The sequence below is a fragment of the Pimephales promelas genome, chromosome 22 (genome assembly GCF_988280905.1).
Source record: "Pimephales promelas chromosome 22, fPimPro1.hap1.1, whole genome shotgun sequence".
Lineage (NCBI taxonomy): Eukaryota > Metazoa > Chordata > Actinopteri > Cypriniformes > Leuciscidae > Pimephales > Pimephales promelas.
Window position 1 is genome coordinate 13,138,812 of NC_142790.1, and position 13,023 is coordinate 13,151,834.

Sequence of the window (13,023 nt, forward strand, 5' to 3'; positions counted from 1 at the left end):
AATGTGTACTTACATTTACGAGTCATTAAATCATGTTTAATTTGGACTTATCTGTGCATGCTCTTTGAGGTGGTGACCATAGACCTTCATTATATGACTGATAGACAAGAACAGTTTGACTTAAAAATATCAAAATTGAAACTACTGCGGAAACAAAGACACCTACATATTGGATGCCCTTGAGGTAAGCTAAAACATACCAAAAATTAATTTCAAAGTGAACTATCCCTTTAATAAACTCTTCCATTAAAAGCGTTTTCTGACTATTATGTCATATGTTAACAGATGCTAATTGCTAGATTGCGTTGGTAGATCACGTGCAGAACTATGCTAGTCATGCTAATTTGTCCTGTTTTAGTAAATTTGGCCCCAAAATAGATGTAGGTGTGATATCAGAAATGGGCAATATCATTAAAATGCTTCTTCTGATTGTTCTGCTGTTGTAAAACTGACATTGATGCACTGTGGAAGAACACTATTTAAATGATCCAAGATGCTGCAAAAAACATTGAGATGTGATGTAAGATATCACCAACAATAAAACAAAAAGTGCATGCGCATAAACGCACCCTGTTGGAACGTCTCCAAAGGAGGAGTGTCCAATTCATCATCCATTCCTGCAGCTCCCTGTCTGCGCGTGTCATCTGTATTCTGAGAGCAGGGCCTGTAGGAGGACTGAAGCTCTCAAAGAACTCTAGAGGAACAGGGGGATGAAAAATGGAGCATGTGTGTGTTCATCATAAACAATACCTCACATCTCACAGCGGCAACAGCACAGAAATCGGCTCATAACTCACCAGCCGCATCGGCGTGTATTGTGAAATGGCTGTGCAGTGATTTTTATCAAAGGAAACGCTCGGAAATGAACTCTGCCAGAGACAAATGTCACTGCTGACTGATACTGTTCTTATTTCCTGCTTTCAGCTTCAGCTTTCTCAGAGAGATATCTCGGGCCTCCCAAGCCAGATCGGAGAGCATACGAGGTACATTTCCTTGAATTATAAGCTGGATTTTGTATTCACCATTACTGACAACACTTATAGTGTGCTCTTTAATGTTTCCACAGATGGCCAACCTTGCATACAGAGCGTCCCAGTTCATCGATAAAAAGTTTTTAATCATACACCCAACAGCAGATGGTGCATTTTCTTTTACACTTCTCCTATGTCTTTGTAAAGGATGGGATACTGTCAACTGACACAGATTTCATTTACCTTTTAGAAAAAGTTCATTTTCAACACACAGCCAAATTCATCTCCAGGCTAATCAGCGAGAGAGCAAATTACACTCTTCAGGTAAGAGTCATTGTGCAGATTTACTTTTGGGATATAAAGTTCACAACAGGGGCTGAAGACACATTTTCACTGGCTGAGGTTATACATGTACACAATACAATTTCAGCTTTGGGTGTGTTGAAATATTTCGACTTTTGCAACTAGACCGTATGCGAGGGCAAGTAAAAATTCCCAAAATGTTTTAATCTCCAAAAACTATTTCCGCAAAACATGCATTGCTATGAATAATCAATGTCCAGAATAATTATTTTGTTAGTGATTAGCCCTAGAAGATCTACTATATTCATTCATTTTCCGCACCTTAAACATGTTAAAGGGTTTCATTTGCAAAGAATAGTTAACATATTAGTTAATATACTTCTACAGCATTTATTCATCTAATGATAATTTCAACATTTACTAAACATTTTTAAAATCCAAAGTTATATTTGTTAACACGTGTTAATGGACTTTGAACTAACATGGAAAAATAATAATAAACAATTGGATTTAAGGAAGATTAATAAATTATTTAAAGATATATTACCCATTGTCAGCTAGCATCAGCTAATGCTAGAGCTGCACTGTTCTGAATAAATTGAGAATCACAATTCTTTTGTTTCATCATGATTCTTCTACGATTCTGAACAGACAACTAAACAAAATAATGTAATTTACTAGAGTAGAGGTTCTGACAAAATGTTAATTGCTTGTTTTCTTATGACGTCACACCACTGCGTTGCCATGGCGCGAAATACAAATGGACGGCAATAAGTGATTTGCTGTATTTAGAAAGCACTAAACTCAAAATACCTGTGTTTTGAGTCATTTATGGTTACTTGAATCAATCAAACCACAAGGAGTTTTATCGTGTACCAAAAGTTGTTGTTCATAAGGGGGTAAAATACAAGAAATTGGTCGAAAAACTCACTTTCAAACCTATATCTGCGGTCGGGAGGAGCCGAATGGGAAAATGCTCGAATTCCGCGCGTCATCATAATCACGTGACTGAAACCCAGCTATTGTTGCAGTCTATTTAAAGTGTTTAATTAATCCGATTTTTTTTTTTTTTTTTTTTAATGATTGGAATGAATGATTCAATGACTCACAATACTTTTTCATAACTGGATGAATCTGGATGTTTTTGGTTTTTTTTTCATATCTCCTGAATGAATGACAACAGTCACTTGTCGCCACCTACTGGTGTAACGATGTAATTTGTTATTTGAAGCACCACGTTAGCTTCTAAATGTGATTTACTGTATTTTTATCACTTCCTTAGACATCACTATTTATGTCCGAACTATAAAAATGTTGCCCAGTTCTGTAAAAATATTAATATTTGTAACACAGAAATTATGATACCATCCCATACTGGGTGCGGCTGAAAAGACAGTTTCACATACTTGATATCTGCTTTCTCTGACTCTTTCCTTAGGTTTAATAATTGTTGTCGTTTAGGAATGGGATTGTGTGGGTGTTTGTATAGAGATCGGGATCTTTTAACAATTACTAAAGCAGCTCTAGCTAATGCATTAACTAATGTTAACACATGAGACCATATTATAAAGAGTTACCAATATGCTTCTTGAAATATTCTAAATTAACCAAACCAACCAGCTCTTAAAGAGAAAAAGAAAAAAAAAAACGCATATGAAAAGACAAAGTTGCCATCCGATAAAACACTGTAAATGAAGTCATACAACAAAAATATTGAAGTATGTAAAAAATAAATATATTTGCAAATTGTCAGTCAGTCAATCATATCACTCACAGTGCTTTAGGGAGTGTGTGGCTCAGCGACTTCTGTAATTGGTGGATTTCTATTCAAGATTATGGGTATTGTAGTTTTTCACAGGAAATTAGTCAATTAAACTTTTTTTTTTCTACAATGAATTTGAAAACACGCAACCTCAGAGCCGATGACAGGACTGCCATTAAAAAAGGTATACACGATTTTTAAAAATCAGTTTTTCTGGTAAATGAATGAGGTTTTCGTTTCTGGAAGCCAGCTGCACACCCTCATCTGTGACGATGTTCACCAAAGGTGCCTGTTAGTTCTGTGGTGACTGGATACTGAGCCCTGTGATCATCCAGCACTGCTGCCAGCAGAAGGATTAGACGCACTCAATGCATGCAGCTCATTTAAACAGATTATACAGGCCACTCTCATGAGCCACGCGCTAACATGCTGAATAATCCCATTATATTCCCACACTAGGAGATTTCCTTTTTGCTTTCTGCTCCCTAATAGATTTGCTATTAATTGCTGGCTGGTGAATGACTGTGGAATTAATTAGGGAAGATATTCATCAGAACATGTGTGATCGTCACTGTGTCAAGCTGTTCTTCTCAATTTATGATCTATTATGTAGGGTCGGGCCACCACACACACAATCATAATAAAGGTTGTATGATCATCGCAGTGGACGTTTTTGGATGTTGCTCAGTTGTTTTCACACTTGGTTGAAACCCACGGTTCAGTATGCATTTTGTACCACAAATCTTTACTTGTTTATTTGTGCATCTCTAAATCATTGCACTGCATTATATCTATATCTAAGATTATTATTGGGAGATAAAGAGTAACAACTAATATTTTTTATGCTTTTTATTAAAGGAGTAGTTCACTTTAAAAAAAAAAAACTTTTGCTGATAATTTACTCAACCCCATCATCCAAGGTATCCATGGGTTTCTTTTTTCAGTCGAAAAGAAATGAAGGTTTTTGATGAAAACATTCCAGGATTTTTCTCCATATAATGGACCTCAATGGGAACCAAACGGTTCATGGTCCAAAAGACAGTTTCAGTGCAAACTGCAAACTGTTTAAAGGGCTTTAAACGATTCCAGACGATAAATAAGCGTCTTATCAAGCGGAACGATGACTCATTTAAAAAAAAAATAATAACAAAGTTTATTTATATTATAAAGTTTTTATTAGCTCAAATGGTCACCTTGCTCTGTTCTGTGATGTGCGTTCGTGACTCTCCTGTTCGAACTCGTTCCTCAAAATGAACAAATCTTTTTTTGTGTCAATTGACTGGGAAAAAGATTCATTCATTTTGATAAATGAGTTCGAACAGGAGAGTCACGAACGCACATCACAGAACAGAGCAAGGCGACCATTTGAGCTTATAAAACTTAAGCTTTGTTATTTTTTTTTAAATGAGCGATCGTTTCGCTTGATAAGAACCGTATTCATCATCTTGAATCGTTTAAAGCCCCTTGAACAGTTTGCACTGAAACTGTCTTTTGGACCTTGAACCGTTTGGTTCCCATTGAAGTCCATTATATGGAGAAAAATCCTGGAATGTTTCCATCAAAAACCTTAATTTCTTAATTTCAGAGTAAATTATCAGCAAAAGTTCTTTTTTTTTTTACTACTTTAAGTAGTCTGCTATACCTTTAATAAATCTAATTGATTTTTAGGCTTTAAGCTATCAGGATTTCAATGTACTTTTTTAACATATACTGAATATATCACCAACTGCACCAACCAGTAGCATGCCATTTGTCTGGCTTTACAGGATTAAAAAATAGCATAGAATAAAACATAAAGACAAGGTCGAAAAACATTTCCAAGACCTTTTTTTATTATTATTCGTATTCAGAGTTTTTGTGATATTGAGCTCAAACCCTTGTCGTTGTGTCCTTTTTTTAGATCTACCCAGACGAAGGACACTTCATTCACAACGAGGGAACGCGGCAGCACCTCAGCCAGTCGCTGGTCAACTTCTTCGAGGAGTGCTTCCGGCTCCCGGATCAAGTGTTCGAGGAGGCGCTGGAGGAGGAAAGCGAAGAGGAGGGTTAGTCCACCTGTTCCACAACGTCCAAGCACAAAGCCAGCTCCTTTTGCCACATAATATGCAACCCATAGATTTGAAGCCACCAGTTTTCAGTCCCCTCCCAGTGTAGCATGCTGACTCCGAGACCGCCCTGCCTCGTGTTCCTGCCTCCGCTCCCCTTCAGGTGCTCCTCACCGTCTATCATCAACCCTCGACCGTGGCATCTGGCTGGCGCCACATCGTCTCGCTCTCCCCAGCAGGCCAGTTATGAGCTTCTGAACGTGTTAGGAGTCTCTGGTCTGTCCATCAGGTTGACAGATGAGATGCTGCGATATGAACTGACCGCCAAGCATGTTTGGCCTTTGAATCCCAGAGAGCTGTGGGACTCGCAGGGGGGGTCATTCGGTGTTTGATTCAAATCGATATTTTGTGTTTTAGGCAAAAGGGGTGTTGTTGTCAGGAGAATGTGTCATTTGTGGTTCAAAAGGTCTTCTCATGTCCAGTTGTGCTCATGTCTGGTGTTGCAATGTAAAGTCGCACATGAAAAACATTCACTTGGATATCGATAAAACTAGTTTTCAGTGTTTTCAAGCGTGTCCGAGTCTTGGAAATCTTGTAGCCTCGAGTGTGTATTTTAGATGGTGTTTATTCATCGCAGAAACTTCATCAAGCAGAAGGGGAGCGAAAACGATTCTCATTATCCTCACAGACCTTGACAGTTGTACAAGACTGTTGATCCCACTTCTCAGCGTGTGTTTTCTTGAAGTGATGGTCTGTCAGTGCTGGAGAAAGCACTCTATGTTGATTTAGTCACTGTGCCTTATTACGGAGGTTCGAAGAGCCTCCTTGTGAATATCACCAGTCATTCAAGGCTTACGTTTGATTAACTTAAATCCGCTCGCATTACGTGGCCATCACGCAAATCTGTTATTGACTGTAATAGCATCACGAGAGCGCTGTTATTTTTACTTGCGCATGTTTGAGCTGATGTTGTTTTACCGTCAACAATACGCAACGGTTTTCCATCCACTTTAAGAATCGAGTAATGGAGCATGAAATTAAAATGTATGATTTCAACATTACCTCAGTATTAAACTAAAGCCCCTCTGAGGGTTTACAGACACTTTGTAGAACATTTGCTGATTCATGGCCAAAACAAATCTGTACATAAAAAGTATATTAAGTAGGATAGGAAACACTTTTGTGTGAAAGGGATAATGAAAATTCTGACATTGACTCGACCCTCGTGTTCATCCAAACACTGTCAGAAAAAAAAGGTATGAAAGCTGTCACTGGGGCGGTACCTTTTGAAAAGGTACACTTTTGTACCTAAAGGGTGCACATTGGTACCTTCATGGTACACTTTTGTACCTAAAGGGTGCACATTGGTACCTTCATGGTAGAATATGCACCCTTTTGGTACGAAAGTGTACCTTTTTGAAAAGGTACCACCCCAGTGACGGCTTTCGTACCTTTTTTTCTGACAGTGAACCTGTGTGACTGACTTTCTTCAGTAGAACAAGACATGTTTAGCAGAACACTCATGCTATTCTTTCAATGAGTTGAATGGAATCAAGCCTTCAGTGTTTCATAGACGTGTCATACAGGTTTGCAATAAGGGTTGAGTAAATGATGATAATATCTGTCCCTTCAACTCATTAAAGGGATACTCCACTTTTTTTTTTTTTGGAAATAGGCTCATTTTACAACTCCCCCAGAGTTAAACAGTTGAGTGTAACCATTTTCGAATCCATTCAGCCGTTTTTCTGATATTTAGAAGAATGTCAGTAACCAGACAGTTTCTGGCCTTATTGACTTCCATAGTATATTCTATTCCTACTATGGAAGTCAATGAAACCAGAAACTGTCTGGTTACTGATATTCTTCTAAATATCAGAAAATCGTCTGAATACATTCGAAAACGGTAAAACTCAACTGTTTAACTCTGGGGGAGTTTTAAAATGAGCCTATTTCCAAAAAAAGTGGAGTATCCCTTTAAATACAGTATTGTGCAAATGTTTCACATTACAGCAGTGGCCAACTCACTCCAGTTGGCATTTATATTATTCCATTCACGTATGTTTTGCACAGTACTGTATATGAACAGTTATTGGTTGTGACTTTTTCCTATTAAAGCTCTTGAGGATGAATTGAGTTTTGTGTGGATGAAGTGTTCATGTTTAATCTTGATGCATTCACGGTGCATGTCGAAAAACTATTTGAAACTCGAAAGGTATTTTTTAAAAACGGTCAAATATCTGCATAGTATTTTTGACGGCTTGAATGTTCAAACTCGCATTTCATTTCCGGTAGTTTTGTGAGTGAGATCTCGGTCTTGTCTGCTTGATGTATAAATGTTACTCAAATATCATTTAAGTCTCTGAATATCTGAGTGTTTCTTGTACATAAAGCATTTGAAGGTGTTTTGTTCTCCTGTGTCGAGCACAGCGGCGGAGGTCACGGTTGAAAAAAAAATTCAAATGGGACCAAGAGTTTGATGGGATTGCTGTTTCCGACTCAGCAAGAACAGTCATATTGTGGCACCTCTCAGAATACAAACTATTTTATCATCACTTTTATTATGATTTGTTTTCCTCACTTGGAGAAAAGAGGATGAATATGTAAGTAACCAAAATAAACTGAAAGCCTTCAATGTTGATGTCCTGCTTTCTTGTGAATTAAGTGAACGAGTGCATTTACACGCGTGACCTTAAGACGGCGAACACTAAGTTTATGTAAATAAATGTCTTGGAAGGTGTTTTGGTTTGTTTTTTATCTGAGAAATGTCATAAACGGTTTAAATAAAACACTCAGCCGATCTATATGTTTGCCTGTGATCGATTCAACACACCTTTGTCACTGGATCTGTCAGCTTATTCGCTCTTTTGAAACAGTCCACAGTGACTATGTGAATTGGTATCATATTTGGGTGAAAACGGAGCTTCTCGGTCTTTGCCAGCAAAGATGAGTCATGGCTCTGCCAAATATCATGAGAGAATTGTCAAACAATTCAAAAAGCACATTTCTCAATGCAAGATTGTAAAGAATTTATGTTTTTTCACCATCTGCCATATAATATTGTGCAGAGATATTACATTGACATTTATTATTTTAGCATGACGCTTTTATCCAAAGCGACTTACAATTGCTATAAAATGTCAGAGGTCGCACGCCCTCTGTGTCTTGCTCAGGGACACATTGGTGTCTCACAGTGGATTCAAACCCAGGTCTCTCACACCAAAGGCATGTGTCTTATCCACTGCGCCATCACCATCCCTATCACCAAGATTTATGGAATCCAGAGAAATCTCAGATGGTCTAAAAAAAGACAGTGGAAATGTGTGCAATGTTTCAGATTGTTTTGGGGAAAAACAGACATTGAGTTCTCTGTCCCAAAGACGAAAGGGACCAACCAGATTTCATCAGCGACAGGTGCAAAATCAAACATCTATTCTGGTATTGCGGGGGCATCAGTGCAAGCTGTATGAGTGACTTGCATTTGTCGGAAGGTATCACTGACATGGAGGCATATATTGGGATTTTACAGGGACATAAACTGTCATCAAGACGACATCTTTCCTGGGAATCTAGACAATGCCAGGCCTCATTCTCCACATACTAAAACTGAGTGGTTTCTAGACACCATAGATGGGATGTGCCTGCCTCCAGTCCAGATCCAGTCCAGATCTGGCTCTTATTGAAAAATGTATGATCCATCATGAAAAGGAGAATTGGACAGTGATGACCACTGACAGTTGAGCGATTATCTTATATCGGACAAGATTGGGCAAATATTCCATTTCCATATATATATATATATATATATATATATATAACATGAGCTTGAGTGAATGATGATTAACAATCTCTTCAAGAGGGAAAAACTTTGCCTTGTCAGTTTATTTATTTGCTAGACATCGCAACAACAGCAATCAGATTTTAAAAAAACAAAAAAAAAACAATGATCAATAAATTATTTTTATTAATAAAATTCCACAAAGTAATATTTCATTATGGTAGGCTGTTGCTAGAAATTTAGCAACTATCAACCAGGCTTTTTTAATAAAGTTATCAACACTAAATGAATAAAACATCTGAGAGGTTATAAAGTACAATTAAGACTAGATTACGGACTTACATGAAAAACATTTGGACAATATCTAAGCATTTGATTATACATTAGTCACCTTGTGTTCAGATTGGATGGCACTACAAAGTTTGGCGTTTCTTGACAGACTTTGCCATCAAGTGGACACATCCAGGTATTGCAGGTCTCACTGGACTCTCAGAAATGAGTCTTGTATCATAGTTTCAACTTCATCTGTGAGCTTGTTATAGTCAGCCTGACATACTTTATGTGGATTATATCCTCTGTTTCCCATGCACTTCAGCAGAGCATCATGCATCTGCTCTCGGCCTCCAATGCCGCAGAGTTTATCCAACTGCTCAACAGGATCCGGTGGGATATCTTGACACTGAAGGGCCTTTAAGACAGCCGGAGCAAACTTCCCGTGGTGTGCAGTGGAGCATATGACAAGCGGGCAGGTTTTGTCATGTATACGATCGGCGACTACTTTCCCAACCGCCGTGTGAGTGTCCATTATGAAGCCTGTTGTCGCGTGCACCTCCCGTATGGCCCTCAAACAGTCTTCTTCAGAGCACCAACCAGCTTGAACTTCCAGATTTATCTTCTGCCGTAAAGTCTCGGACACTTTAAAGATGTCATCTCTTTCTAGATTCAAAAACAGATCTCTGACAAGACTTCCATCTCCACCGGAAGCGTGATGGATGAACCTCTCAAGGTTGGAAGACTTCAGGATATCAATAGCAGGAGAGTTTGAAACCTGCAGTTTCCGGTTTCGGAGATCAAACTCGCCGCTAGCGATGAAGTCGGATATGATGCGGTTATGATTGGATGCGCAGATCACCTTCCGTATGGGGATTCCCATTTGTTTGGCATACAGGGCTGACATGGCATTGCCAAAGTTTCCGGTAGGGATGCACACGTCAATGGGGTCTCCAAAAGTCAGCGTGCCATTTCTAAGCAGGTCCAAGTACGCCGAGCAGTGATAGACCACCTGAGGAAGCAGTCGGGCCCAGTTTATCGAGTTAGCGGTGCTGAGAACCGTGGCATATTCCACGGCTAAATGTCCGATCAAGCTTGAGTCCCCAAACATTTGTTTAATGCTCCTCTGGCAGAAGTCAAAATCGGACAGGACGCTGATGGACTTGGCATTGCCCTCTTGAAATCCTGTCATCTGTACCTTCTGAATTTCACTCACTCCGTTCTCAGGGAAAAACACAAGCACGCCGATCCTCTCCCGGTCAATGTCTTTAAGATTTCTGAAGCCGTTCAGCACCGCGCTTCCGGTATCTCCAGATGTGGCCACTAGAATCAGGTAGTTGCACATCTGTGGCAGGCAGTGGGCAAACAGCTGAGGCATCAACTGCAGTGCCAGGTCTTTAAAAGAGGCAGTTGGGCCGTGAAAGAGTTCTAGAAGATACTGATGACCAGTGAGGTGCTTTAGAGGCGCAACCGACTGATCGGCGAAGTTCTGGCCGTAAGCGCGACACACCATTTGGCTCAATTCTACAGGGGACACGTCCAAAGGATGGATACAGTTTTCCAGTATGGCCACAGCTCTTGTGGCATATGGCATGCTGGATATTCGCAACCATTCGGAAGGTTCTAATTTGGGGAAACCTCTTTTTGGTACATAAAGCCCTCCATCTGGTGCAATACCCTCTATGACGACATCACTGAAGAACTTGGGGTCACTTGCCATTTGGCTCCTCGTTGAAACAAACATCTCTGATTCTGAATCCTCATATCTGAGCAGAGTCCTCAGGACTTTATCAGCCACGTCCTCTACGGAGTCTCCTGTCCCACAAAGGACTCTCGCATCTAGCCATTTCTCATAAAACTGCTTCCTGTAATGTAATATCTCTCTCATAGAAACCCCAGCATCCTGACCCACAATCCTGTTCACCTTCATTCGAGAGAGTCTCTGCATGATATCTTCTGTGTCCACATCCAGGTACACGGCCAGTCCAGTGCGCTTCAGGTGCCGCATGGCGTCCGAATGCAGGGGATTGGAGCCGGTCAGAGAGATGACACTTCCTGTGGCTTCAAATCTACACACTGCTTTACCTTCTTCTTCAATAAAATCATCACCACCGATTTCAGAGAGCTTGTCTGCCACACTCATTCCCCACATCCTTTCGAGAACATCGTCATCTATATCAATGACAGGCATACCTAGCCTGTGGCCCACAATACGCCCTACGCAGGTCTTCCCTGCACCGGGAGGACCCATCAGGAGAATGTTTCTTTCATGCGGTTTAGAGTTTTGATGTGATAGCCGTGCTGTAGCGAAGTATGAAGGAGCAAATAGCAGGTGAGTCCTCTGCTTGCTCACTTTAGCCAACAGCTGGCCGAAACTTGCAGGGATCATCTTGGAAAAAAAGATCATATAATCTAGGAAGCAGAAATATGTTATGGCATTAAAATCATGTCAGTAGATATGATAGTAAGATTGTAGAGCATTTGCTAAAATACAAAGTCTAATGTTTAGGCCTGGTTTCACAGACAGAGCTTCGACTAGACCAGGATTAGGCCTCAGTTCAATTAGAGCATTTGAGTAGCTTTAATAAATGTGTCCTAGAAAAAACATGACTGGTGTGCGTCTTGAGACAAAACAATGGCACTAACATATTTTAATATATGTCAGTGCAAGTTGCTTTTAGTTAAAACAGCTCAAACATAATTTTACAAGAGTGATATTGTATTGGTTTAATCTATTTAATGATTTGTGTTAATAAACACATAGCCTAACACTAAGCCTTCACTGTCTTTTTCCATTTCCACAATTTCACGACAACACTGCTTTGTTTGTCGGGTGGAAGTCTGCTTTGTAGCTCGCCTCAGTGCGGACTTGGCACTGGCTTTTGAGCACCCTTCTGAAACCTAAAATGACAAATGAGACACCCTGCAGTCTTGTGGAACACCGCAGATGTACATAAAGTGTGCAGTTTAGAACAGGACCTTAAAAGTTACAATGAAATGGAAATATTGACAGATCTTTTTCTACATTTTGATATCTTAGTGTAACAAATTATTAAAAAGGAATAAAAGTAGGGCAGGGACTTGGTTCGACTCACTGAATTTCGAAATGTGGGCTTGCAGGGGTGGTTTAATTAGACTAAATTATTGGAGAAGTCTGGCGTGCAGTAGCTACATCACCAGAGAGTCTAGCGTTTCACTGTATAATCAAATTATATTTGTATTAAAAGATTACGAGGTCAAAAAAACAGCATATGCATGGATAAAGAGTTCGCAATAAGAGAAACAGGCATTTAGAAAATAGATTGCAGGAATTTTCATTTCCTGCCAACTTCAAGCACTGATGTGGAGTGCAATTTAAATCTCACATAAAAGTTCACATAACATTTAGCTTTTAGTAATCAAAGAAAAATGTTATTGTTTTTTTATTATTTTTTTTATGTTTTCATTATTTGGCTGGACATGAACATGAAACGAGTTCTTGGGAGAAAAAAAGAATTTAGTTTTTCAAGTTTCAAGCGATTACATGACTTTAATGAAGACTAGACTATGTGTGGCAATTATCTGGAATATATTTTAAAATATGACATGTACCTTAAAATACAGAGAAACATAATTACAAACTGTACTTATTACTAGGCTATTACAATGTCTATATAAGCCTGTCTATCCGCAGAATATTAGGTGCGCAGTTAATGTTTTCTGATAGGAGTACATGATTACGCATAATATAGATTTACACAAATATTTGGAAATATGTAGAGTACAAAAATTAAGGTTTACCTAAAGCACAACGTTTATCTGACTAACAGCCTGCTAACAGCATGTAATCTCACTTTCACGTGCGCGCATTGCGTGGGCCATGTAAACAAACACGTCAGTACGGCAAAAGTAAAAGGA

General features: G+C 39.3%; 2 protein-coding genes across 4 annotated transcripts in view; one reads left to right on the top strand and one right to left on the bottom strand.

Annotated features, from left to right (window-relative positions):
- dpp6a (dipeptidyl peptidase like 6a) overlaps positions 1 to 5,646 on the top strand; it is a 474,269-nt gene extending 468,623 nt beyond the window's left edge. For all 3 annotated transcript variants that reach the window (XM_039666636.2, XM_039666637.2, XM_039666635.2), the window contains 4 exons: positions 925 to 983; positions 1,067 to 1,139; positions 1,222 to 1,295; positions 4,937 to 5,646. In XM_039666636.2, coding sequence (XP_039522570.1) covers positions 925 to 983; positions 1,067 to 1,139; positions 1,222 to 1,295; positions 4,937 to 5,086 — 356 coding nt within the window. In that variant the 3' untranslated portion in view covers positions 5,087 to 5,646. The remainder of the gene's footprint in view (positions 1 to 924; positions 984 to 1,066; positions 1,140 to 1,221; positions 1,296 to 4,936) is intronic.
- A 3,540-nt stretch (positions 5,647 to 9,186) lies between these two features.
- Positions 9,187 to 12,994, bottom strand: thnsl1 (threonine synthase like 1). Its single transcript, XM_039666638.2, has 2 exons — positions 12,907 to 12,994; positions 9,187 to 11,538 (listed from the first exon to the last, which is right to left on the bottom strand). Exon 2 carries the CDS (start codon positions 11,531 to 11,533, stop codon positions 9,335 to 9,337), a length of 2,199 nt encoding a protein of 732 aa, XP_039522572.2. The 5' UTR covers positions 11,534 to 11,538; positions 12,907 to 12,994; the 3' UTR covers positions 9,187 to 9,334.
- Positions 12,995 to 13,023: the final 29 nt, after the last annotated feature.